Consider the following 27715-nt stretch of genomic DNA (forward strand, 5'->3'; position numbering starts at 1 on the left):
AAGTTAAAACATAATAAAAGTTTTTTTAGGACCGGTAAATTTTATTAATCACGGTTTAGCCATTTCATGTCTGGCGTCGACGTGGCATTCCATTTTTATTGGCTGAAGAGGGAGGAGAAGAAGGTCAGAGCTGTATTAAGCAAGTGGGTGGAGAAAGGATACTTCGGCAACATAACTGTATTAGACAAGGAGCTCCAATTAAGGACCGTACTATCGATTCAGGTTGGTTTTTCGATTTTCCCTTGGATATTAGATAGGAGGAAAATAAATAAATGTTCAATTAACTGTGATGGGTCCGAAATTCCTACCAGCGGAAAAACGTCTTATTAGGATCCGACGGATGTAAATGTCCGTGTTCTCAATCAATAGTTAAATGGGAAAACTTTCCAAAGGATAATCTCCTTCGTCGCTGTTTTGTTTTAATCCCGTTCCAATTGTATTCGAGTTCTAATTGTGGACGAATTAATTGTAGAAACATTTTTTGAAAATTGTTTTAATACAGACATTTAAATTAGGAAACTTTCCAGATAAGCCAAAGGATAATCTCTTGTTTTCTTTTAATTCCTTATTCTTCCCCTCTATTGTTTGTTTGCTGAACAAATTGCTACAAATTTTGATGTTTATTCCTTTACTAATTCAGAACTACACACAGGGACACACAAAATAAAACACATAGATCAAATGGCCAGATTTCATTGATTTTTGATGTATTATTCATTTTTAAAGAAAACTACTGCAACTTTAATGTTTTAGAATTTGGAGGATACATTTGTGTCAAAGATAAAGATGATCTTGAAAATTTGAAGTTATTTTCAAAAATTTGTATCTCAGCTTCTATGTAACTTAGTGATTCCGTTCAAACGGCTTTCTTCTCTGTAAACTCTCAACTTTCAAGACAAAAATAGATATTAACTGGAACTCAAATCTACAGGTTCCAATGTATAGGATTAAATATCTGCTGATTTTTGTTTGTGGAGGTGTATTCTATTAAAATCAAATCAATTTTTTAAAAATCGCTATTTTTAGATGGCTGTAACTTTTATTTAGAAACTTCGATTTATTTAAAATTTTCAGGGAAGTTAGTTTATTATGTTCCCAACAGGCCCTGAAAATTTAAACTATGATATCCAATTTGGATCCGAATTATAAAATTTCAAACATCTTGTTGAAAACATAAGGTGTGTGCCCCTTAAACTAATAATTAATTGGTCCTCCACGTTAATATAGAGACTCATTGCTCAATTTAGTCCTGAGGTACTTAATTGCAAGCCATATCTACTTGACGTAGAGGCAACAAATGGAGTTCTTCAATTTTCTGGATATATTGCTGGGTAGTCAAATTATCTATAATGAAAATTAAAAGTGATCAATCGACATACGATATGTCATTTCAAAATGCATTCATTAAATCCATTGTAATCACCCATGTTTCGTAATTCCAAACTGAAGAATAATAATCTGGTTTCCATGATACGAAGCTATAGTAAAGAAATTTCAAAATATAAAGGTATCTCCATAATATGTCTATTCAAAGTTAGTTTACCCAATCTTGAAATCATCACCAAACAATAGATTATTACAATTAATAGACAATGGTAAATCATTAGGGGAAGGCTAAGAAGGTGATCAAGATTAGATCCTTGTGGCCTCAAGTAGAATTTTGACTTAATTCCATTTAAGCTGACATATTGTTCTAGCTCACTAAGATACGAAATCAATAGTTGAACAGTGAAATTATTAAATCCAAAGGAGTTGATGATACAGTGATGACCTGAGATTTGTATTTGAAATGAATGAAATGACTTTTTAAGTAACAGTTATATGAATACTGAACTATGTCTGCATTACACAAAAATTAAAAAAAAAAATGTACAATTAATTTTTGTCCTCCTAAAAATGGACCGCTGGATTTGTGTCCTCTTTTTTGAGTATATTTCTTCCAACATTTGATTATGCTTTGCCTTTTCATTTGGCTACATAATAAGTTGTTAGAAAACTTCACCGTTTTGACAAGTGCTCTCCAACATTTACATAACATAACTAGAAAACTTCCAAAAGATTTCGTCTTAAAGGATATTCGTTCCATTAATTTTCGTTACGGTACGATTGTGCTGAAACCCCGGAACAAATCGCAATAGTGGAGGTGAGCAAAGAAGTGTGTTTGCTCGACTACCGCAAAAGCTGAAACCTTATAACGCAATACAAACAGACTCATTAGTCGGCGTAAACAAGTACAGACCACTGAAATAAATCCTTTCGGAACACACTAGAACATCGCTTAAGAGCACATGATTAATGTTCCCTTTTAACGGTCGGGATTTATCCGTTTAACTATTGATAAATAGTGCCGGCCACCGTTGCGTGGCTAATATAAATTTTCAACGTAAAAAAACCCCGTCGATTTCCCGGTACGGCATTTAATTAGATGGGATTATTTTTCCAGAGTTTCACCGTGAACCAACCGGGAATATTGAGGCGAGGCGACGAAGTAATCTTGTCCTGTGTGGCACGGGGATCTCCCAGCATGACTTTCAGATGGTTTAAGGAACATCTCTCTATAAATGTGACTTCTGAGAGGTACTAAAATATACATTAAAACCCCCTTCCGGACCGTCTTTTGCACGTTCCACGATTTTTCCCTTCGCACACACTTTCATCCCGACTTGTTCATTAAACATTAATCGCGTTTCAGTCATAAGTGGACCAGATTGATTAAGGATCCGCACGTGCAGGATCAATACACCGCCCTGTTGGCCGTGCAAAAGGCCGACTACTTGGACGACGGCCTTTTTATTTGTCAAGTCGAGGACTTCAACGTGCAGCAGTGCATGTCGCACAGAATACAAGTGGGCAAACCGCCCAACATTAAAATTGAACCGATGAGTATCACAGTGCAAAAAGTAAGTCGAGAACTGCCGTTCGAATTGTTTTAAAGCGTGGCGTTGCAGGGCGAAAACTTTACCATAAAATGCATCACCCAGGACGACACGAACGGCAGGATATTTAATTACATTTGGACAAAAAGTAAAACGCTACTGCCTGTGAAAACCGACACCGAAAGATACGAAGTTTTATATCCTTCTGGGTCTATACTGCAAATATTCAACGCCGAGGTAAACACCGCCGTTTTTATTTACTCGCCAAACAAACCTGTCGGCTCGTGCCAAATTAAAATTCAGTTTAGATAATTAGTTTTAATTGTAAATTCCGCAACACAATTATGTTGTACAAACAAACGGAATTTTCATGTCCAATTACCTGTTTATGTGCAGAGAGACGTGCAGTATTCCTGCAAGGTGCAGGACGGATCCACCCTGTCGTCCGAAAAAGTGGTGAACGTATACGTGGTGAACAAAATCGAGGTGGGCACGTGTCCGAGACACGTGTACCTGAACCAGTCGTGGCCGGAGACGGCGCCGCATTACGGCACCGTGCAGCCGTGTCCCGAGGGATACGCCGGCACCGTGTACCGCGGCTGCATCCTGAGGGACGGCAAAAATCCGTCGTGGGACACGCCGGACTTCTCCCAGTGCACCCACAATAAACTGGTGCGGCTACAGAAGCTGGTAAGTGAATCAGTATCTGCGGCAACTTGCGGGTTAAATGGAGTTTAATTTAATATGTTTGATATTTGTAGTTGGAACTTTTGAAATTGGGTTACGTGAGCATGTCTCCTGAGCGGCTGTTCCAAACGATACTGAAGCAGCTACAAATTACGAAGTCCCTGCTTCCAGGCGAGGGTGCCAGACACTTGGCCATTATCAACGAAATGCTGGACTACTTGAGGAGGTCCAGAAGTTCCATTAACAGCTTGACCAACTTGACGCTCGCCTCCATCGATCGGATACTAATGGACAGAAACTCGTTGCTCAATCAGACGCACGTGCAAATGGTACCGCAAGTACTGGAGACCTACTTGGAGATTTTCACTCCGGTTTTAATAGGGAACGAGTCCTCCAGTCAAATTACTTACCCAACTTTGGGTATAACTTTGCTGAATCTGACTTGCATTAATGAACGCAATTTTTACATCCCGCCTTTGGGTGTTAAGTAAGTTTTTGTTCTTGTTTTAATACAGAGTTGTAAGAAAGTGTTTTTAGCAATGACGACTTGAAAGGAATTACCATCGACGGGAGGTTTTTACTTGAAAAGGACAAGGATAAGAATAATATGCTTACAATGACTGTGTATAAAAACATTTCTGTATTTTTACCTCCGCGATCATATTTACGTATAAAGTAAGTCTAAATTAAAATATTTCAGCAGCTCTTTAAAACGTCGACATTTTTTAGGTTAAGTTTTATTAATTAATTTCTTTCAGTAGATTTTTTTATATGATTTAATTATACTGTTTTAATTTAATTTAATACTTGTATAAATTTCATCAGAAATCAACTTGAAGAATGTATTCGTCTAATTTACTCGTGTTCAAAAATTAGAGGTATTGGAAAGTTATATAAAAATAAATGGCCTCGTGAAAAAGTAAAATATAAAATTTATTTAGTAAAAGTCTTTGTAGATTTAATATAAATCAATAATTTTTATTTTTAATAAAATTGTTTATACATAAAATTTAGTGCATTGTCTTCCATGGGCTTTAGAGACAGCTTTACACATTTCCTGCTTGCCTTCTATGAGGTTATTCAATTCATCTAGAGTAATATTGACTCATGTCAGTGAAATTATAGCTCGAAGCACTGGAAGAGTATTAGTGAGAGGCTGATGGTTCGAAAGCCGCCGTTGTAACATATTCCATGCATGCTCGATAGGATTTAGAACAGGTGACCTCAGGGGAACCTGTAAGATCTCAATATTTAGCATTTCACGCTGTTCGACCACAATTCCTGAGTTCTCGTCGATAGCAACTTAAATATTGGTGGTATATCACTAACTATATCTCTTGCTTATATCAGACCGGTCATCATGCCTTGACATATGTACAACTCTGTACGATCATTATAAGAAATTCGTCACCATAATATAATTAAACCTCCTTGAATTAAATAAAATTTTTGAACTCTTCCTGAACACCTCGTCTGGACGAGTCACGAACTCGACGATCATCATTGTGCAGCCCAATTTTTTTTTTTTTCACCTGTGGAAGGTGCAGATTTTCATTCTTCAGTGAACATGAGACCTTACCATTTCAATCGTTGTTGCTTATGGTGTAATGGTCTTCGTGAACAGCAATCTACATTTCTCAAACATTTCCTTACCGCAACTGAAAGGATTGGAGCTTCTGTAACATTTTCTAGCTGATCAGTTAATTGCGAGGACGTTGTAAGGTTTTACTTACTCCCAATCGTATGCGGTAGTTTGAGTACAGAAACAAGGTTTACCTGAGATATTGATCTGATTGACCTCAGATTCTAACATTCCAATTGCTTTACTCCTCTCATGTAAACTTAATTTACACCTAGGCATAATTATACGAATAAATTTCGACAAATACCCATGCAAACACTACTGTTATTAACAATTATAAGCTAAATGCGCATTGATTTAAATTGTTTAACAACGTATAATGTTTTTTCTTTGTCTCTTTGCGTCAAATTTCATTAAAATTAATATACTAATAATTAAAGACCCATTTTGATTCATAAAAGTTTAATATCCCTAACTTTTGACTTTTTCCTTAATAAGCAGGAACATAAATTTATTTAATTGTTGTTTTATCTCCGTTGAATTGTACTCACAGCGTGTCACAATTTTTAGGGACGGCTCGGAAATCCAGTACGAAATCGTGTCGGATGTTCTGACATTCGAGAGCGACGCGAAGATTAATTCGTTGCAGATCAGCTTCCCGGCGCGGACGTCGACGTCCCGTCACGACAATTACAGCGCGTCGGACGTGTGGAGCGTCAGGTGCGCGTCCGCCGACGTCGCCTCCTTCACCTACACCTGGGACATATACAGCTGCAAGACGCAAACCCTCGACGACGCGACGGTTCAGTGTGACTGTCCCTACTCCGAGACCGTCGCTCTGCTACTGACAACCACTCCGTTGAAGGTAATGCCTTGTGTTTAAATTATGTGCGAGACGTGAATTAATTATTTTGGTAATTTGCTTCAGAGCTCTGCCAGTGACGAAGACGATCCTCGAAGATACGTGTTGATTGGTGGTTGTTCCCTTTGTATGGCTCTGGCTCTTTTCACGACTGCTTGTTTGGCCACTTCCTGCTGGATGCAACGGCTGACCTGTCTTATTTTCCTCAAGCTGCAGTGTTCCCTGTCGATTTTCTGCAGTGCTCTACTCTTTACGCTGGCTACTGTTACGGGACCATCGAAGGTAACAAAATGTTTAAGTTATTTATTTATCTTATGGGGACCTTTTTAGATTTACTACATATATTTTATAACATCCCTGGAGACTTTTATACTTTTGGCGTTATCCAGTCATTTGAGCAAACTTTTGATAGTTTTTACTGAACTTGTCCATTTGCCTCGACCAGTTACCTCCAAAGAGACCGTAATCGGAATAATTTCAGGTACGTTTATTTGACTAGTCCAATAGTTGAACCAATTTGATATACTCAGTACATTTAAGTTCATTCCCATTTTATTTTTTTAATCGTATAATCTCACAAATAAATTTTGTAGGAGTTCCTATTATCACAGTATTCGGCAGTCACATCGCATACCGAACAATGGATATTAAATTGTCCTCGTGGTGGATGATCGTCAATTCATTCTCGTTCAACCTGTACGTTACTGTGATTGCAATTATAACGCTTCTGTTCATATTCGTTTATGTCACCGTAATGAAAAAGCTCCGGGTTTTGGCGCAGCAACATGCGAAACACGAAAAGTCCATCAACAAAAGGTATAAAAGGATTTAAACCTTAATTAACACCTTTAAATTCCCATTTACGTTTTTACAGGGCCGCATTATTGAGAAGGTCAGCATGCCTTTTCACGGCAATTTCAATCCTGTCAATCAGCAGCATAGTTTATGTGAACAAACCGCACCCGATTTGGTCGTTGTACCAATTTGCCGGGGCCAATGTTGTTTTGGTAAGTCATTGGAATTAAATCAAGGCGTGACGTGACCGTTTGTTTCGTGTAGGGGGTGGTTTTGATTGTGTGTTACGTAATAAGAGGCGAGACCGAATTCCACAGTCTGTTCCACGCTACTTCGAAGCTAAACAAAGACGATAAGTTCTTCAGTGTGGACTCCACAAGTAGTCCTTTGAATTGTAAGTAGCCTTTGTAACAACCTACTTGCAGTGACTCTTTTTATTTTTTTACGTTCGATATTTTTGGTTTTGCAGATGTTAATAAACCGTATGTGTTTGTTAATACATAATGTAAGTAGATTTTTGATTTTAATTGGTTTTCGTTAACAGATACTAACTGTGCACTTATTGTACATAAACTAATATCGACATGGGACAGTTCATAAAGCGAAAATGTCATCTGATCACACACACATAGCAATAGTTTTAAATATATATTTTTTTTCTGTAGTCTTAGCAAAACAGGAAGCGGAAGTGGAAAATGAGTCGGGCATTCTGGCGAAACCGGACATCCATCCGGGGAGTTCGACACGTGTCCCCGACCGCATGATGGACACCATCTGCAAGCCGCAGGGCATGTCCACATTCGAAACTCGCACTCAAAACAGCACCAGCTTCTGCGATGCCGACGCGCAGCTCGCCTCCGAGAAGCTGGAGTGTTACAGCAGCAGCCCCCAGCAATTTCGTAAGTTCGCCTCCAACTCCCACCATTCCCCGGACATTTTGGCCAGCAAGGTTTGCGTGGAACTGGACTTGGTCGCGTCCGTTCAAAACAAGCTGCAAACCGCCTCACCGACGATACACTGCAGGCGAACGACCTTCTCTAATCTTCCGGAAGAAGCCATCACGAAAATCCTTGAGACTGGACTTCAGAGTGAGCCAAGGACTCAGCCGGACGGCCACGAAAATAAAGTAGTCGCGGTCACCGATTTGGACGAAATTCCGCCACCGCCTCCGCCCCCCAGTGCTGACAAATTGGACGGTATGTTGGACAGAATTTGTCACGATCTAGATTTTTTGCTGAACAGGAGTGGTGAGGTGGTGGAACTGGAAGAAAACGTTGTGTCAACTTCTAGCCTGAGAAGAATTTCCAAGCCTCCCAGTTTGAGTGTGATCCACCAGATCAAGGAGGAAGAGGAAAGTCAGGAATTACAGGAGCCCATTACAGACATTTTACGAACTGAGTGTTGAATAATTTTATACAAAAGTATGAATATTGAGTTCCAATATTACAGGGTATTTTGTTACTGAGGATGTTTGTTAATTTTCTTAAGAGTTTTATATATTTTGTTGACCAATTTTAACTAGAGTTTGTTTAAAATGGTTATTAATGATAGATTCCAATATATGTACAAGAAATTATCGGGTAGTTTCTACATATGATATGTGGTAAATTGGCAATCAAAATTTATATTTGTTTTTTTATAAAAATTTTTATTTTCATTTAGAAACTGTAAAATAAATGAATGAACAATGAATGTTGCAATATCTTACGAACAATTTTGTATTTTGTGCCTTATTGTACATAATAAATGTTTTCATTTTACTAAATTGTTGTCTTATTTTAATTCCCAAGCTTTCTAATCATAATTTTTAAATTTTCTGATTTTAATAAATTAAATTATTAGTCCAAGTTTAACTAGTTATTTTATCTTTGAGGTAGAAAATAATACAAATTATATATTATATATCCTTTATTTTCCGATTACATACATCTTTGGTAAAAAATTATATATATTATGACAAAATAACAATTATACGCGTCAACAAAAAACATCCCGTTATTTATTTACATAAACGAGCTAACTACAATTATTTACATTATATTATTTACACAAATAAAAAGGAAACAAGCAAATGCAGGTACAAAGGCACTTAAATTCATCAGATAAACAAATAATAACAACTGTCAATTAATATAGACGCTAATCAAAACATAAATAAATATGTATGACCTGAGTTTCTTTTGCGTATTTTGTTCGGCTGAAATAATAAAAAACAAACTAACCAAATAACACATACATCTCAGTCTTCCATATTGTCATAGGTCAGCGTGTACTGATGATCCACATATAATCTTTTGGCGTAATTGATCTGTGACGCCACCGATTGAGCCAACTCCAAATTCCTGCATCTGACCCGCGGTTTCCTCACCGGATCCAAATTGACTAAAGCTGCGTTCGTTCCAATCAAATGCATCACTATTTCTATGTAATAACGAGTCTCACCACCCTCTGTTTCAGTTATTACGTTGCACACTTCTAAATCACTGAAAAATACAAGAAAAGTGATTAGTGATGGTCGAGGATGAAGGGCATGAAATATTACTTTAAATGGCAGTCAATCACCAAAGTTAAATCTAAAGGTTGAGTGTTTGCTACAATTCTCACGTTCTTATTTGACACAATGCATTGTAGATCCTCTGAAGCGCTGCCTAATATTTGATAAGCTACCAATTGCTCTTCATAATTCCTAAAAAGTCATTTCAAAATTATTTTCAGACCTTATTGATGAACTAACTGAACTTACTTATCATTAACCATGTATAAATATTGTTGACCCAAGCTCTGAGTAGCACTGTACTTTGGGAGTAATCCACCAGGTCCATGCACACACCTTGGAAGTCTAAACCTCTCAGGTATTGATTTACTACAAAAAACAAAATATTATTAAAGGTGTCAAGAATTATTAGCTTATTTTACCTTCTGCTGGTTTCTCTGACGGCTCTGGCCGTTTCAGAAGCGAAGTCTAACACACCAACAACGGGCTTGGTCACAGCCCCAACCAGACCTTTACCCAACCCAGAGAAAACTCCAGGCAAACCATCGTTGGAGGCGCCCTCGTAAACCTGTTTGAATATACCGGTGGCTCCGCCCAATATTCCGAATCCCAATCCCTTGATGCCAGCTAAAATGTGGTCTTTGCTGTTGCCAGTCTCTACCTGCCGGATTTTATGTCGGATCTCTTCGTGCGAGTCGTCCATAGCCACGCTGCCTAGGCCGTCCGATAAAGATTCAGTCACTTTCGCAGCAGAGTTGGAGAGACCGTGTGTGACGTTCTTGACGAGTGCGCCGACGTTTCCTTCAAAAATTAAACCGGAAACGCCCTCAGAGACGTCGTTCATCAATCCTAATGGATTGCCGATGAAATCAATGGATCCCAGAATTGCGCCGGCCTGCCACATTAATTCCTAAACAAAATAACAATTTAGAATTACGGTACAACGTAACAAAGTTGATCTAATTACGTCTTTAAAGTGTTTGATGATGGTTTTAATTAAGAATTGACTAGTTTCAAAGGGATGTTTTCTATCGAAGGCCTCGAGGTCGATGGCTGCATCTTCGAATTTAATTAGTCTCAAGCCCAGTTTTCGTTTTATCCGCTGCAAATGCTGTGGAAGTTTGGTGGCCGTTTTGACGGTCAGTCTAATTTGATCAGGTGTCAACATAATAACACCAAAGTAAAACCTACAAAAGGATAACGTGTGAACGCCAAGTTAAATTATTTTTTAGTAATTTTACCGTTGGACGTGAGTAGCACACACTTCCGAAATTAATCTTTGTATTTCATAATCGTTTTCAACTTTGTTCACCGGTTCGTCTTCTTGTGAATGCATGCCGATAAAAGCGAAAAGCTTCAGCAACAATCTTTCTTCTATGATGATCGAGATTTTCTTGAGTTTCAATATTAAATGCTGCAACCATCCAAAAATTAACAGTGAACATATTTTAAACAAGAATGACTAACCTTGAATATGGTCGCGTTTTTGTTTTGTTGTTGCTCAATTTCGCAGCTAAAGTACAAAGCCGGCAACATTTGTGTGGCCTCATCTACAATTCTTCCTGGCGGCGTCACGTAAAGGACAACAGGCGTCGAAGACTCCAGCATCTAAAGCACACCAAAGATTATTAATGCACCTTCCAAAATTCTTTCAAAACTTGCCTGGTTGTCAATTCTAATGTCTCCAACAGTTACACAAAACTTTCTGGTTAAAGGAGTGAGGGTGGCCTCACCGACGATACCTGAGAACAACGCGTAGAGAAGTTCTTCTGGGCCTCTTCTGCACACCACACTAATGCCTAATCCGCCCTGTAGATTCATCATAAACTGCAGCTCGCCACTGTTGTTTTGCTCGTCGTCGTCTAGCGATAAATTCGGACGTTGCTTTTGCGAGATTATTCCCCACTCACGTTCGTCCGTGACGGCGTAACTGTCTTTTTCTTTTCGATCCTTGATGGTCAATACTCTAGTTGGACCGTCCATGGCAATTTTGACTTGCAGATCTCCTGAACCAGGCCTCAGATATTGTTTGTCTATCGCCTGCTCTATGGGGATGCCCTTGTCCGTCATCTTGTGGCAGATGGGTTGCGGGAGACCCAAAACGGCCGAGCTCCCTACAAAAAACGTAAATTATTAATAAAGAAATTACATTCATGGACACACAACGCTGAACATGTAAATACGGGGGGAACAGTCTCAAATCAAAGATTTCGACTTGATGCATAGGGTGAAATTGGGTTAAATACTATGATAAGATGTTAGATTTTTTTAATACAGAATTCAAAATACGTACATTGGGTCCAGTGACCGAGACCTTTATTTCCTAAAACAATATCATTTTACTAACAGAGAGGTAAGTGGACATTTTAATTATTTCAGTTAAAACGGAAATTAGAAAGTCAGAAGTGAAGTGACAGGGTAGATGTGCGTAGTTTATTTTCAATTTGTGAGTTCTGGCAATCAACGTGTGAGTAATCCACTTACCTTCCCTCAATCCAAAGAAACCGTCCTGCGCCTGAACGCAAACGTTGTAGTGTTTGCACTGCAATCGACCCTCTGGTGTGAATCTCCAAGTTTGGGTGGACTCTCTACGCGGATCCAATCTCCTCAACATTAGTCTAAGGACATAAAAAATATGTGATTTTCTACGTTGTACCTTTATTTAATCTTTAATTTAACTTAACTCTAACTATCCTAAATTTACCTGGAATAATTATTTGGTTGTGGTGCAGTGTTCTCAATGTCTAATACCAGGATATTGTCAGAGCGGGGTTGATGAGGATGCGAAGGTGGAATGCTGCCCTCGTGTACCAAATAACCTTCTGGCGTCATTTTCCAGAGCTGCGATCGTTGTCCATGGTACTTGTGCGACAGCACCACGTGGTTGTTTTTCACCACATCCAGTACCAGTTCGTGACTTTCAACGTCGGGCGGGTCCAACAAATCTTTAGACCTATCCAGCAGAAGTAACTCAGTAGGATACACGAAATATTAAGAAACTACTACATACTTTTTAAACGTTTCCACGAAAGCAATGTAGATGAAGTTCTCGTAAGTTAAGCCGGGATGTTCGCCCAGTTTGTTCATGTCGTAGGTGTGTAAAACACCACCAGGAGCGATTAAAGTAAGGCAGTGGGGTTGCGTGGGTTGGTCCCAGGCATAGGGAACGCTGGAATGGGCCCTTGCCGTGCTCAAAATATCCTTGCAGGATGTTTGGCCAAATTGTATTGATACTTCTGAGAAGTTGTCGATGCGGATTGGGGGTGGCATCGTGTCGGCGTCACTGAATATTATGAAAAAGGTCGCACGTTGCAGCACCACTTCCAAACGCAGGAAATACACGCGTCCATTCGAGTCCCTGTCATGGCAAAATGCTGTGTTGGGTGGTTCCAAACTGAGTTACAATGATCTCACCTGACGTTTACGTGAAGTGATTTGTTGTCGTCGATTTTCAGTCCACCAGACCAACAGCTGTCAGGAATGTCCTGAATGGCAACACATAATAGCTGCTCCTTCTCCAGCCTCGGCCAATGGAAGGGCATGTTAGAGTTGGGCATCGCTTTCAGAGACGATTTTCTTGCATTCGGATCCGACTATAAAAAATAATTGTAATTCAACACTTCAGACACACGAAAGCACTGTAAAACAAACCTTGACATCGCAACTTTGGGCGAAAATCAATTCGTACGAACTGCGATTGTGCAACTGGAACCTGGGCGAGATTGTTATGATGTTAGTTGACCTGTACTTGCCCTTTCCCTGTCTTACTTCCAAACCGACAACGAAAACTTTATCCGGTCGTCCATCCTGCATTGTAACATGCAACTTCTTCACTTGCGTACCTTTTTGCACGTGGAAATTGGTGCACCACTGAAAAATAAAAATGTAATTTCTCCCCTGATTAATACACCAACACCTACTTGAGGTATCCCGTATTGAATCACTTGATTTCCCACTCGAGTGTTAATAGTAGGGCTGGCATCGTTGTCCGAGAAACTGAACAGGAGGGGTGAGGCCATCCTGGCCCTTTCGTGGTCCTCGAATTGACCCGCACTTTCGCTGGACGATCCGGATTGTCGGAAGACCAGTGGCAAACCGGTTCTGTTTATGATCCAATACGATGCCGAAATTGTAATCTAAATATAATGAGTTATTAAATGAAAATCGGGGTATAAAATTAATAGATTATACCTTAAGTTTTGCCTCTCTGTTTGGAGTGATTAGTACTGAAAGGTAGAGTTTTCTTCCACGTACGTCTTTGAGACAAATCCGGCTGTTGACTTCAGCGAAATTTGTGGAGGGCACTATTATTGTACCACTGGATGAGAAGTTTTCGATGGAAATCTCCAGTTTTATATCACTATCTGTGTTTACCTATTAAAAATTAATATTCAGTGTGTTTCTTGCAGGATATATTTAACATAAGAAGAACATTTTGGTTTAAAATTAATCAGAATAAATTTTTAGTTAAACATATCTAACTTACGTTCGTAATTCCAGCGTTGGAGCCAGGCAGAATCCTCCCCGAATCCCCCGACAAGCTATAGCTTAAGTCAATAGGCAACAGATTAATCAATTTAACGATAGGCAACAGAAAAATCCTATGCGCCGGTTGTTCAATCACACCAGACCTCTCGTACAGCGATTTAACTCGACACATCTTCGCACAGAACTTATAATTCTTCCCCTTGTGGGTGTGACAAGTCCTGACTTCGTGCCACACATCGCTACTGGATGGCATGTCCAACCAGGACAAAGTGGGCGAGCAATATATGTACTGGTACTGGAAGCCCACCGGTTTAATGCTTATCTCCGAGTGAGCGTGTACAATGGGCACCGCCAGGGTGGATTCAGTCTCGATTTTAAACGTCTTACTGGGTGCCCACAAAGTCAACGTGTCGTGCGGTAGGCGCGACTCCAGTTTGACCTCGACGTCTTGTTGCAGCCTGTTTACGATTTGTAACGCTGACCTGACAGTCACCAGTTTGCGGGCCGATCCTTCCAGTTCCACGTCGAAGACTATTCGGGCCGGCGGCAACTCCTGTTGCGTCCTGGATTTGATTTCGGCTTCGGCTTGTCTGAAGTACGTGCCGACTTTGTCGATTGTTACGGGATTGACGGCCTGCCATCCGTCCACTTTTACGCCTAGCTGGTGCATTTTCAGCTTGTGTGAATCCTGGTGACGTATTTTATCTGAAAGCGCAAAATTTCACCAACTGAAACAATTTACTGAATAAATAATTACCTCTTCCGGTGAACGAGAAAGGCACCGTCTGTCCTGGTTCTACAGAAATCCAATTTGCATTGTGCTTATACGATCCACTTTGATTAATGTCCGTTATAATAGTAGTGAATCCTAATAAAGATCCAGTTTCGTTTTTCAAGGCGTAAGGAATAAACGGTGACCGAGAACGATAGGCTGGATTTGGCGGATTGTCGGGCTTTTGTACAGTTTTTGTATCCTTTACTTTGTAATAATCTTTAGTCCAGTTCTCTTTTACTTGTTTGTACAGCTCTATTAATGTTGATGTGATGTTGATGTCCAGTATATCAGTTTCGCTGGACTCAACTGATACGTTTAATCTGTTGTAAGTCAAATCCAGGGACAAAGTTTTCTTCCACGACACACTACACCTATAAAATAACACAGTTTTATAAATATTAACAAGTAGGTTCATTAAACTGACTTCCATGGTTCAATTACAGGTTCCCAACCGGACAAGACTCTGTTGTAATAGTCGCTGACTAGAGTGCAATTTAAAGATCCCTGAGGGTAAATCGGGTGTGGTAGATTCAAATATGGCAAAATCTGAGTCAGAACCACGTCTGAAAAGCTCAATTCGAGTAGAGGAACATCTGAATCACCGCAATCGTCGATGATACAGATGGAAACGCACGTAGATCGAAACTGAAACAAATCAACTGTAAATAAGAAAAAATTATAAAGATCAAATCATTTACTTCGACATCTCTGATTCCAGTTGGTTTAGTTTTGATATCAAATGTAGGAGAGGCGTTGTGAGTTAGCCAAATAGCTGCGTCGTCTATTTTATTGTCGCACTTTTCGAGGGCTTCAATACAGTCTTCAGGCTTAAAGCCTAAGGCTGTTAATGTTGAAATTTGGCCTATAATTATACAATGATTATATTGAACCTTTACTCTTGTATAAACCTACCCCTTAAACTAGTGGATATTTCCACCTCCTTCTTCTCAGATACGAATATTTGATTAGGTAATGACTTTAAAATTCTCAGAAACATGCACATGTCATGGTAAGACAATCGTACTTTTAAATAAGGTAGTTGAATTTCCAACTTCTCTCGGTTTATAATATCAATACTTAAAGTAACTGGATCAATAATAGATAGGGCAGTTTCTTCTTCCATCCCCAAGATACATGAGAACATTTCACAGTTGTTCAAAGCACATGAAAGTGGCTTCTCCGTGTTAGCCGGTTTGTACGTTAACACCGTAGTTGTCTACAAGAAAATCGTCACAAATAAAAACAAAACAGCAAGAAGAATAACAAGTTACCTTAAAAATAACAGCGTTGGAGTCCCACCTTGAATTGTCCTCAAGGATGACAATCTCAGAATCGGTGATGTTGAGTTTAACCTCGTAAATATCCGGATCGGCTTTTCTGGCTGTAGCAATGGCTTTCTGATGCTCAGGACTGTTTGGCACGTTATCGATGTTTTGGAATATGTATTCCCGCACAGCCTCCCACCAATCAAAGATGGCCATCAGTCTCATGTTGTTGAGCAAAATGGTTGATTTGGTACGAAGGCCGCGGGATCTACTGTGAATCTCCACTTGTAGCTCGTTTTGTTTGGAGTTTTTTATTGGCTGTAAAATGTTAGTGAAAACGTTGGGTGATGTGGCTTCAGTACCGTGGAAACGTGTGTCCCTGATGAGTATTTCCTGCGACACCAAGTCGACGTCACGACCGCCATCGCTGAAGGTTTCAACCAACAAGCGAGACTTGATGAAGTTAATGCAAGTTATAGGAACTACGTTGTGGTCTTTTAATAGTCTCAACGTTACGTTTTGTAGGTCTAATTTTAAGGAAAACGTGGTCCACACGTCCGTGATGTTTATCTCTGCGTCAATAGACGGTTCTGTTATTGTTTCCGGAACTCTTTCCTCTCCTAGGTTGTACGCCAGCAATCCGCGGATCAACCTGTACTGAGACAACTCCAATACACCATCTAAGGTGGATAGTTCTCCATAAATACTCTTATCTGGAACATTGTGACAAACATTGTTGTTCATGTTGGTTTCAACTTGAAGCTTAAACTGAATTTTCTTTGTCAACAGCGACGTTCCCTTTTTGGTTATCCTACTGCTACCAAATTTAAACGTTTCCGCACCTTTTGGAGGTTTGGTGGGATTCAATTCTGTATTCTTGACCCCGGTATACAGATCCATATTTTCAAGTTCTATGGTCATAACTTCCAAAAGACATTTTCTTTGCGACTTTTTCGAATCCATACTAATCGTTCCTTCGTCTCCGGAATGCTTGAAAGAGTTCCTCACCAATAGCTGTCCCAAATCCACAATGAGAATGTTCGTCGACTTTGAGCTCTCCGGCAACATAATAATCGGTGAGTGCGCCTGCAAGTTAATCAGAAGTTTTGTAGGCTCATCCTTCACCAGTTGTCCACTGGTGGCCAACCTGATACTTTTCATCACTGACTGGAGCTGCGTGAAGTGATTGAAGAAGGCTTGAATTTCTGCTACAAACCGTTTAGTATGAACGTACATAACTGACGACATATCGATGGTTATTTTGGCGTCGTAATCTTTTTCAACAGTTGGCGTGTGTCTTTCGTATTGGAATTGAACGGCGTGTTTGCCTGACGTCATGAAACGTTCTCTGTATAATTGTCCGTGCAGAGTTAGATCCAACAACGACAAAGACCCTAATTTACCCTCCACTTTTTTCTTTAACCCACTGGTGTTTATCGCGAAGTCGACCTTTGATATGTTAGCTTTGGCGATGTCATATTCAGGTTTAACGATAGTCAACGATAGAGACCTGACTGAAATGTGAGTTTCAGTGTTTTGTTTAAATAAACCTTTCCTTTCGTCGATTTGGGCATTTACATTGTGAGTGGAGACCGAAGTGTTGCTCGACGGGGAGGCGCTGAAGAAATCCAACACCACCACCCAAGATTCGACGCTAATTATCAGATCCAGGCAATTAAAGTCGACGTACGTAGAACGCTGCATCTAAATTTTATATTCCTTATTAATTTACTTCAACTTATAAGTAGGAAAAACTTACCGAATTGTAATACGTGCTGAAATTCGGCGCTGAAGGATCGACTAACAAGGAGCTGATCAGCACCAAATTCTTCTCCGGCCTAGTCCGGGCTTGACTTTGTGGCGACGGTGGAGGAGTACAGGGAAACTTGCTCGTCGTGCCGCTAATACACTGGCCCAGGACGTTGGAATGGATGGGATCGACGCCGAAAACTCTGGCGGTCTCTAGATGGTCCGGTAGGGAACCGTGAATGGGACTGGGCATTTGATGGTGGTAACTTACGTCCGGACAAGAACGAGACACACATGAAGCACCGAATGGGTGTTCTTCCCCAGAGGAGGAGATAACCATGGAGCGTTGTTTTGATGTTTCAGGTTGGAGGAGGTCTTCCATAAAAATAGACCGCAGAGACACCTTAAAGGTATATACAAATTTTAACGTGTTTTGTTAGATAAGAAGAGGATTTTTCATACCTGCATATTAGTTTCGTATTTGTGCGACTTTTCATAGTTAAAAACGAACTCTCTGAACGAAAGATCAACCAGAGCTTGTTCTCCAGTCGGCGAATCGCCGATTAATTCAATCGTTAGTATGGGAACTTCAAAGCCAACTGAAACAAAATACGTTTAATGTCGCCTTAGTTAAACTTGTACGGTTTCTCACACCTTTAATGGCGACAAAACTCTGTGAGCTCTGCTTGTTTTTGGGTAATATCTGAACGCCTGGAAACATTTTCGCCCTAACATGCGGATCCATATTCAAAGTTGTAACACCTGTATCTTCTTCGCTAATATCCGTCAAAATTGGAGGAGGTCTAGAATGAACTCTGCTGATTCCCTGGGCTTCAGTCAAAGCGGGTGAAGACGTCAACCACTGAACAGTGTCCAAAACTTGTTCGTACTGTGACCGCGTGAGAGACACTTTCAGAGCAGTAACTATTGTCCCTGTGACCTGCACAGATTGTGAGCTATTTTGGACGTTGATTATGTTTTCCTCTTCCTCCAGGAGTAAGTTGGACTCGCTGCTGTTTCGCGTATCCATTGTCTTGCTGATTTCCCGTTCAATGTTTAATTGGATTATAGTGTCGTGTAGGATTGGTTTTGCGTGAGTTTCGCAGTTATATAAAATTTCTGGTTTGGGAATCCTGTACGAATATTAAACGGCTGTTAAGTTTCTTAAAGATTTTAAGTTGTATTTTCTTACATTGGTCCTGGCACACGTCTGGGTCCAGTATCAAGGGAATACAAGTTCATGTCTTTGACTTCAATGTCGTAGTGTTCAGTTCTTGAAACCGTATAATCCAAATGATAACCGTTGCTGTGATTATCGGTCAAATTCCTATTGTTTATCCTAATTTTACCCAAATGTGCTACAAATACTTGAGTACTCTTCGACGCCCTTGGGAGAACTAATACTGGACTGTCTAATACAACGTCCAAACTAAAACACAATCATCAATAAAATCATAATACAGATAAAAATTATCTTACTTGATGTCTATGACAAAATCATCGTCATCTGCTGGACTGTAAGGAGTTTGAGGCACTGTGTCTCTGGCCGAACAATATCCGGATGCTTCCATCGAACTGCTTCTGCGCCGTCGTCTTGGAGAAGGAGCGTCGTAAAAAGATAATGCACTACTGTACATCGATGACGATAACTTCGCGTTCATATACAACGACTGCGACAACAAAGCCTCAGCTCTAAAAATAATTAGTTATATGTTTGTCTCAAGAATTTTTGAAGCAGTGCTACCTCGCATTAACCAGACCCAAAGCCATGTCGGTAGCAGCAGTTTTAATAGAACGAGCCAAATTGGAAAGATATTGTTTAAATTCCGTGGCGCAAGATTGTAATTCCACCACAAATTGCGGTGAATGTGTGTACCAAAGTGATGCCATTCTAATTGTGATGTCAGCAGTGTCTACAACGCAAAAAAAGAATAGTTATATCCTAATGAGTAGTATATAAATTACCTTTGTCATCCAGTCGTTCGAGACTTCTAACTACTTTAAAACTAAAAGCAGTTCTTTCATCTTGTGGTTGTGAAATGAAGTATATTGGATGTGGCGTTTCCAGTAGAGGATCTCTACCAACGCTCACGATGCGTTGGTGCATGTGGCCTTCAGGTGTCAAGTCCACCACTTGAAGACCACCCAAACTACCCTCAATTTCCAGATTGTTGGCTGAAAAGATAGAAGTTAAATAATATTTGTAATACAGAAATAATAATTATTAAATACTCACCGACATTTGCTTGAATTTTGGCTTCGCTCATAGTGGCCGTACAGATTTTCTTCCCAAACAACTGCCCGTCTTTGAAAATACCTCTTAAAAGCAAGACATTGAGACGATGAAAATCAAAGGTGAGTTTAGTGCAACCCCATTTAGAAGACTTAATTGAATCGTCCTCTGAAAGTGTTTCTCTGGAGTCGTTTACGCTGGAGGGTACCACAGATGACAGATTTATGCCAGACGTCCTTGGTGAGTTTGGAAACACCCTTCTAATGAATCCTACCAATTCAACTATTGTTTCTTGATTTGCTGTATTAAAAAATATTAAATTAATATTATTGGTGGTTATTTTTATAGATCAGTATGCTGACCAATTATATCCAGATTGTTAAATTGCACGTTGGCGATTTGCATTGGCTCCTGTCCAGTAACCAATACAACATCAATTGTGATGAGTGCCTCAGCATCTAAGGCGGGAACTCGCATGGCCCATCTTTGAGGCGGTGTCGTAGCCAACGAGCTTAACGCTTGTTTTAAAGCTACCGGTGATGTAGAAGAACGTTGCACGTTCGGATCTGGACTGGCCGGTGATGTTGGTGAAGTTGGTTCACTGTCCCGCAAACTGCCCGACATTGAATCCATTCTACAATAAATAAGAATAAATTTAATTAATGCCTAATTAAACCAGTAAGGAATTTACCCGACGTGTTTGTGACTAGCCACCAATAATTCGAAATCTTGACCAAATGTCTGAAGTGCATCAACCAGTAACAAGCTGTGCACTGTGAGTGTGACGTTCACATCAATCATTCTCTTGGTGAAGGCAATTTTAACTCCGGCTACTTGAAGTTCGGCCACACTTCTCTCCCGACTCTGTACCTCTAACGACAAATGATCAACGGTGAATTGCACCATCAAGAGTCTTGACATCTCCAAACTTGTCGTGTCCATGCTAACTGAGTCCTCTTCGTCGTGGTCGGACTCGCTGATCGGTTCCGCAACGGACGGTGGTGTTTTAAATGGAGATGGCAAACCTGTAACCGAAATTATCTGCCACAGCATCCTAGCTGAGTTGATCTTGTTCTCGTTGATGTGAGCCACAAGTTTTGGCAGATTAGCGTTGAGTGTTAGACTCGGATACTGAGGATCTGATGTATGAACTACCTGTAAAATAAAAAACACAGTAAACTACTTGTTACATGAAAAGGTTATTGTGCATACCCTTCTCTCGATTTGTAAAGAAATATTGAACCTATCCAAAATATGCAGTTTGGATGTGCCTTTGTTGTGAGCATATCTCCAATTGTCTTTTACTTTCCCAATAAGAATTTGAAGATCTGTGAGATCCAGATAATAACTGTCATACAATTTTTTATGTAAATTAGCCTCATTTAGGTCTGGATTATCGTCGAACGGTGGGTTAAAATTAACCGGAATATCGTCGGATTCACTTGCTTCGCTTTGAGGCGGCGTCGAACATGGAGTCAAAAATGTTTCTACGAATATAACTCAATGAAACTCAAACAAGATTTAAACTATAACTACTAACCATCTTCTTCGCTGTCCTTAGAAATTGCAGCTTGAGCTTTTTGGTCCAAACTCTGCGGATTATTGCGCAACTGAAGCCGTCCAAAGTCAATCACAGCCATCGACGAGTTCTCATTGCTAAATTGTTCGACGAAAATTATTTGGGGAGCGGATATGTCGAACTCCAAGTCCCAGGATGTACGTGCCGCGTCCCTGCCGTCCAGCATGTGTTCCCAGTTTTTGAACAGTTCCTTCTTGGTCCTGGTTTTCATCGCTTCGATCCTCGATTGGGCAAGATCCCGCTGATGTGGCGCACATATGAATTCAGTCAGCCATCGAACCGCGTTCGGTTGGTACACCACGTCCAAACTTTTTGACTTTATGCACAACCTGAAAACTACCCTCTTGAGACGCAGATTGCGGTGGTTATAGCTACGTACTTGTAGTCGCTTCCTGTGCTTAAAGCACGCTTTTCGTAAGACAAGAAAAACAAGTCGGTGTTATCTTCCAGTCTGCTTTCGCTTAGATTGACCCTGGGACTTTGTAAACCTCGTGGTCTTGCCCCATGGGATCGTTCAAAACCTGGTGGGCCGACCAAAATGGGGAACAAAGAGTTGGGCGTAGTTTTATCCTTGAGATTCAAGGTACCCAAAGACAATTCAACCAAATGCGACTGACTTCTTGGTTTACTCAAAATCGTCAGCGACAAATTCTTAAACTCCAACTCCAACATTGATACACTAAACAAATTAAAAATAGTTACCAAAGTTGTTATTAAATTTAATTATACATTACCTTTCTTTGGTTTCTTCAATGAAAGAACACAAAACTAAACAACCTTTAGTGAGAGAAAAGTTAAATTTGCCAAAGACGGAGTCCCGTTTAAGTATAGTGTTATTTTCTGCAGAGTCGGAAAGTGCTTGAAACAGTTCTTCTTCTATCGCGTTTTCAGTCTGCGCAACATCTTGAGCTTCGGCCGAGGTATTCGAGTACCACCCCATCCACTGCGGAAACCAACTCTCTAACATGCTCCTGCCGGTACTTTTGCTGGTGTTTCCGTTACGATCCGGCAACTGAACAGCTTTCATCGCGATCTGTATTTTAAACATGAAATTACACTCAGAAATAAAATATAATTGAAATACTAACTTGTCTTAAAACTTTAAGTTGATCTAGTTCCCGGTCCCATTCGACGGCGTCCTTGAGGTTTTTCTCCTCTGTGCTGAGTGCGAGATTTGGAGCGATTAGGGTTTTCTTATAGATTTGGACGTATTGCACGTTTTCTCTGGCCATTCGTTGGGCCGTGTCCCACGTGGGCTTCGGCCTGCATATCTCGGGCTGGCCGCCCGGATAGAAAACACTGACGGCGTAGAACCACCAGGCTCTCGGGTCGTCGCGTACGGACGTGCTAGGTTTGTATCTTCTGTAGCTGCGCAGACGCGACACCACGTCCAGGCCGCGGAAGCACCCCACTATTTGATTGTATTGCCACTGAATAAAAAAGTTAGTTGGAGAGACCAAATGATAGGTTTAAAAATCTGAACTCACCTCGAGTAGGATGATCGGCACTTCTTTGAGTATTAGATCGCAGACGATTCGAGGTGTGTCCTGAGATCTAAGAGGTTTTTCACTACGATTTCGTTTCATGTGCGCCTGCGCACTAACCGGGGGAATCAGATAATTCTTGACTGTTTTGGAGGTGTGATTCTGGGACATGTCATTCTGAAAACAACGTTTATTAATCACGTCTTTAATTATTTCGCCATACGCACCTCTAGATCTTCTCTGTTGTTGTCATAGAACATGCCTTCTTTATTCAAATCTTCCCAGTAAATGGCAAAGTTTTGTAACTCTACGAGCTTGAAAGAGTCACCCGTTTTCGTCCAGTGGGAGAATGTAGGCGACCAATTCGAGTCGCAGCTTTGCGCTGTAAGAGACTCGATCGTGAAGCCGAAGGCAAAGGTTTTGTCCGGTATGGTGTACGAGTCTTCATAGCGAATATGTACATCTTTTATTTGTAGCTGCGTTTCAAAATTGAAAGTTAATTGCTTGCATAAAAATTTATAATAATATTATAACAAATGGCTGACAATTTGAAGGTTTTGTATATAAATTAAGTCGCATTATTATTGTTTAAATTGCATCATTAAATCATGATAACAATTTTTATGAAGATACATCATGACTCAAATAAAACATGTATACTCTCAGATAACATTGTATTAAAATTTGTCTTATATAGATGGGGCATTCCACTAAAAGTATTCTGAACTTTTTTGAAATCCTTCCATATTAAAAAAAAATAGCATAAAGGTAATTTTTCAGAAACTTGACACTTTTTTTTTTTAGATTCTTGTACAGTTTTGTAAAAACTTTATCAGATATATATTTTTAAATTTTTTTTTCTTCACATGCAATATTTTTTCCTGAAATGTTAACAAGAAATACAAATTGAATTTCATCCATTATTTAAGGGGCACATAATGTGATTGCCTAAAAAAAGGTGATTTTTGGGAATTTTCATAAAGAAAACTACTGCATCAAATGTTTAAAAATTTGAAGGATACATTTGTGTATAAATAAATAATGAATATATAGTGAAATTCTTTTAAACTCAACAGAGTGTCAGAGTTTTAGTTCAAAAAATAAAAAGTTCAAGCTGACTTGGGCTGGAATGCCCCACACATTATACACAAAAGTGACTTTCAACAAATTACCTGCAAATTCTCAACAATATCAGTCATAAACCCAGTCACAACACCCAACCAAGAAGAATAACTAGATGCATAGTATGTTGTATTGCTCTCTTTAGACTCAGTTTCCAATCTCCATCTAGATTCTATATTATCCAATGCAGCTAATTTGATTTTCTGAAGAGCATTTTGTTCCTTTTCAGCATCCCACTGCAACACAAAACATTTAACCTTCCCATCTCATAATAAACTTGAATCACATACTTCATTAACTGAGAGTGGACTGGCCACCAAGTACAGTTTCTCTATTGCAATCACCCATGGAGCAGATCTGATTTGCCTAAGAGGGATTTGTAGTTTGATTTTGCCAATGAAACCATTTTTGATCTCAATGGGCAGTCCTAAGTTATAAAGGGCATCTTTTCGTAGTGGTAGATTTTCCAACTCAACTTTGCCTGAAATATAATAGTATTTGATGTGGATATTGAAGGGTTTAAGGGTCAAGTTTACCTGAGAGAAGGGCAATGCTGAGTTGGTCAGTGTTTAAGCTATCCACATATTTTCCTAAATAATTGTTTAGGACCCAAGCAACAAGTCCTGTTAACATGGCATACCAATCTAAAAGTGTGGAAATTTGTGTAAAACATGTACTCACTCATGTAAATAAACATGAAGTCATAAATGTTACTCACGTGAAAAGGTCTAAATTGAACTCCCACATTAACACTACACCTAGATTTTATAAGGAAATCAGTCGTTTTCTATTTGTATTTAATGTCATATTTACCGTTAGTGCATAAACTTAGGTTGATTTCCGCGATCAATCAAACGCCATTGATTTTTTAAAAACTCATGTTTTCAAAATAGAAATTTTTGACAATTACAGCCTTGAACGATTGGTTCGACAGTGTCACCAACCCCTAGAATTACTATTACCCTGATTGTGTAACATGTTATATAAATCGTGTAATGGTGGTTGCGTACGAATGTGACGAACAGTGCTGCCACAGTACGTGGTGTCTGTTTGCTAAATTTGGGCTCGCCCATTCTAACATTGACGTGAAGGTGTCATTTATGTTGTTTGGTGTGAAAATTGTTTAATTTTTGTGTGAAAACTTGATGTGGTTACGTGCCGACCGGTTCCGTGCGGGCGCTACTTGTGATTTCAACTTGTTCTGGTGACCTAAACCGCCGCCATGGGTAAGTTTCGTACCGGCATTTTGTCCACTGCTGTTTCGCTGTTTTTATTTGGAGTCTAGTATAAATTGTGTGGATTTGCACGCTGTATACATTGGTAACCTACACTGGGGGGTGTGAAGTTGAATTCAACGTTATAATTAATTAATAGTTTGTGTTACAGACCGCAATAATTATCGATTTTTTATTCATATTTCTGTCGATCACGAATGCAAATTACTATTGCGACAGATTGTATTTTGCGTCCCAAATTTCCCAGTTTTAATTCGTCCGTTCCAATCGATTTAATATAAACTTGTGGGTATAATAAAGAGTTTAACGACTCCGGGTCTCGGGGGATGATCTTACGTCACTTCTATTGGACTTGGACAACCTTGACATGGATGTTAACCTTTGATTCTGCATGCAAAATTTGTCCCGTTGCCTAAATTTATGCTGGCATCAAATTTAATTTTGTCGGAGTGGAACGAGACTATTCCAAAACTAATATTTGACTCCAATTGGAAAGAGTTAAAAATGCTTAGAAACTGTACTTTTTATCTATTTTTGGGGCTTCACTCATTGTTATGTGCATTATTTGTTTGATAAAACGCTATTTTTAAATTATTGCTAAAGTTAAAATGTTAAAAAATAAATAACGATTGGGCAACTGTATTTTTATCAATGGCAGAATGTAAGTACTTATTTATACTGTGTCAATGGTGTATTATTAACTTGATAATATTTATGCAACATACTAGTCAAACATTATTTTCAATTGGTATTTGTGTCAAAAAAACTGATGACTATCTTTTGTAATTTGCAAATAACAGTTAAAAAATTATAAACATTAATTTTCCATTATTTAAAAAAGTACTTATTTTAAATTGAAGGTTGATAAGAGAACTCATTAGAAAATATTTATGGTTCAATTCAATTAATTTTTTTTTTTAATTTATCGACAAATATATTGTTTATATAATATATTAATCAAATTTATCTGTTTTGTTCCTAACTTAATTTATTATTCACATATTTTGGTTCTAAGAAATTGAAATTTTTAACCATTTATGATTTTAAATAAAACAGCAATCTGTCTATGAAAATGTGATATTTTTGTTTCAATTTAATTTATATAAAAGAGTCTCTTAGTTAATGAATTGTCTTATTTAAAAATAATACCAGTGGTCAAATTTAAGATTGTGTATAGAATTTTATTCCCAATTTATTTTATTGACAAAATTTCATAAATAATCATAAACATTAATTTATCTTTATGTAAAAAAAATATTCACTAATTTTAAATTAAAAAGTGATCAAAAAAATTTTAAAATGTTTTTAATTCAATTCAAGTCATAATTTATCCCTTTTCTATTAATTTGTCAACAAATATATTTGTGGCTCAATCAATGAAATCTGTCAATACATATTATTGCATATTATATATTATACATATTTAATTTTAATAATTATATTAATGAAAATATTGCTTTAGTTGTATATCACTTCAGCTAATCAAGTGTATCAGTTTTGTGTTTATTTTGTTTCCTATATATAGTTTTATTGACAAATTTTTGTTCTAAGAAATCGAAATATTATTTAAAAATAATTTAAGATTGTATTTTAGATCTTCACTATTTTAAATTGAAGAATGTTAAAAAAATCTTAAAACATGTTTTTGATTCAAATTAATTCATAATTTCTGCCATTTTATTTATCTACAAATATATATTTGTATATTGCCTCATTTAATGAAGTTTACCAGTTTTGTGTTTAATTTTTTCCCAAATTATTTTATTAAAAAAATTGAGATCTGTTAACAATTTATGGGCTATTTGCTGTATTAAAAAGTTTATAGTTATCAAATTTAAGTTTCTTTTTTCGAATTTATTCGGTAACTTTAATATAATTTAATTTTTTTTAACAAATTTTAATAAGAGAGGATTTCTTATTTCAAGAAGTTAAATTTTGATCTAGATTTGATTTAGAATAAAAGGAATGCCTCGTGTGACAGTTTTTAAAATTTTTTAACGTCTTGAAATATCATATAATTTATAAAAATAGTTTTTATTTAGTTAACATATAGTTTTTTAGAATATCAATTTGATGTACTTTATCAGTTTTCTATTTATTGCGTTTATTTTTTTATTAAAAATTAAACAAATGTAAAAATTGAGATTTGTTAACAATTTATAGGCTATTTGCTTTATTCAAAAATTTATAGTTATCAAATTTAAGATTCTTTTTTCGATTTTATTCTTTAACTTCAATATAATTTAATTTTTTTGAACAAATTTTAATAGATAGGGGATTTCTTAATTCAAGAATTTAAATTTTGATCAATATTTCGTTTTAGAATAAAGGGGATGTGAAAGTTTTTACATCTTGAAATATCTTATAATTTATAAAAATATTTTTATTTAGTTAACATATAGAGTTCGTTAGAATATCAATTTGATCCAGTTTATCAGTTTTTTATTTATTGTGTTTATTTTTTTATTAAAAATTATTAATTCTATCAC

General features: G+C 38.2%; 3 protein-coding genes across 6 annotated transcripts in view; 2 read left to right on the top strand and 1 right to left on the bottom strand.

Moving 5' to 3' along the window:
* The window catches only part of LOC109601592 (uncharacterized), a 114837-nt gene extending 106265 nt beyond the window's left edge, over positions 1-8572 (top strand). Inside the window, exons 10-24 of one of the 3 annotated variants that reach the window (XM_020017841.2) lie at positions 60-222; positions 2444-2577; positions 2693-2900; positions 2949-3113; positions 3273-3566; positions 3638-4050; positions 4101-4238; positions 5716-6010; positions 6074-6289; positions 6338-6488; positions 6601-6823; positions 6882-7014; positions 7067-7196; positions 7263-7307; positions 7468-7607. In XM_020017841.2, the coding sequence (XP_019873400.2) occupies positions 60-222; positions 2444-2577; positions 2693-2900; positions 2949-3113; positions 3273-3566; positions 3638-4050; positions 4101-4238; positions 5716-6010; positions 6074-6289; positions 6338-6488; positions 6601-6823; positions 6882-7014; positions 7067-7196; positions 7263-7306 (2707 nt within the window). In that variant the 3' untranslated portion in view covers position 7307; positions 7468-7607. Of the gene's footprint in view, positions 1-59; positions 223-2443; positions 2578-2692; positions 2901-2948; positions 3114-3272; positions 3567-3637; positions 4051-4100; positions 4239-5715; positions 6011-6073; positions 6290-6337; positions 6489-6600; positions 6824-6881; positions 7015-7066; positions 7197-7262; positions 7308-7467 lie in introns of all 3 variants that reach the window. The other 2 variants (XM_020017842.2, XM_020017840.2) reach the window with 2 other exon arrangements.
* Positions 8573-8692: 120 nt separating this feature from the next.
* On the bottom strand, positions 8693-24624 carry LOC109601590 (intermembrane lipid transfer protein Vps13D). Of its 2 annotated transcripts, XM_049967189.1 has the most exons (42): positions 24528-24624; positions 24282-24472; positions 24042-24227; positions 23097-23345; positions 22873-23046; positions 22474-22815; positions 22120-22418; positions 21765-22064; positions 21347-21714; positions 21019-21293; positions 20498-20961; positions 20169-20440; positions 19810-20106; positions 19539-19748; positions 19318-19486; positions 19053-19265; positions 18766-19002; positions 18228-18706; positions 18036-18172; positions 17584-17976; positions 15831-17528; positions 15472-15775; positions 15258-15421; positions 14984-15204; positions 14542-14930; positions 13783-14489; positions 13488-13670; positions 13217-13432; positions 12948-13166; positions 12711-12889; positions 12307-12654; positions 12001-12249; positions 11781-11914; positions 11590-11619; positions 10959-11410; positions 10764-10904; positions 10538-10710; positions 10264-10483; positions 9719-10206; positions 9546-9665; positions 9345-9488; positions 8693-9285 (listed from the first exon to the last, which is right to left on the bottom strand). In XM_049967189.1, the coding sequence occupies exons 1-42, from the start codon at positions 24622-24624 to the stop codon at positions 9042-9044; spliced, it is 12375 nt and encodes a 4124-aa protein (XP_049823146.1). In that variant the 3' UTR covers positions 8693-9041. The 2 variants fall into 2 exon arrangements, with proteins under 2 accessions (XP_049823146.1, XP_049823147.1); XM_049967190.1 differs by lacking the exon at positions 11590-11619.
* A 434-nt stretch (positions 24625-25058) lies between these two features.
* Positions 25059-27715, top strand: part of LOC109600071 (actin-binding LIM protein 3) — a 28689-nt gene continuing 26032 nt past the window's right edge. Inside the window, exon 1 of the mRNA XM_049967247.1 lies at positions 25059-25217. Coding sequence (XP_049823204.1) covers positions 25214-25217 — 4 coding nt within the window. The 5' untranslated portion in view covers positions 25059-25213. The remainder of the gene's footprint in view (positions 25218-27715) is intronic.

The sequence above is a fragment of the Aethina tumida genome, chromosome 5 (genome assembly GCF_024364675.1).
Source record: "Aethina tumida isolate Nest 87 chromosome 5, icAetTumi1.1, whole genome shotgun sequence".
Classification (NCBI taxonomy): Eukaryota; Metazoa; Arthropoda; class Insecta; order Coleoptera; family Nitidulidae; genus Aethina; species Aethina tumida.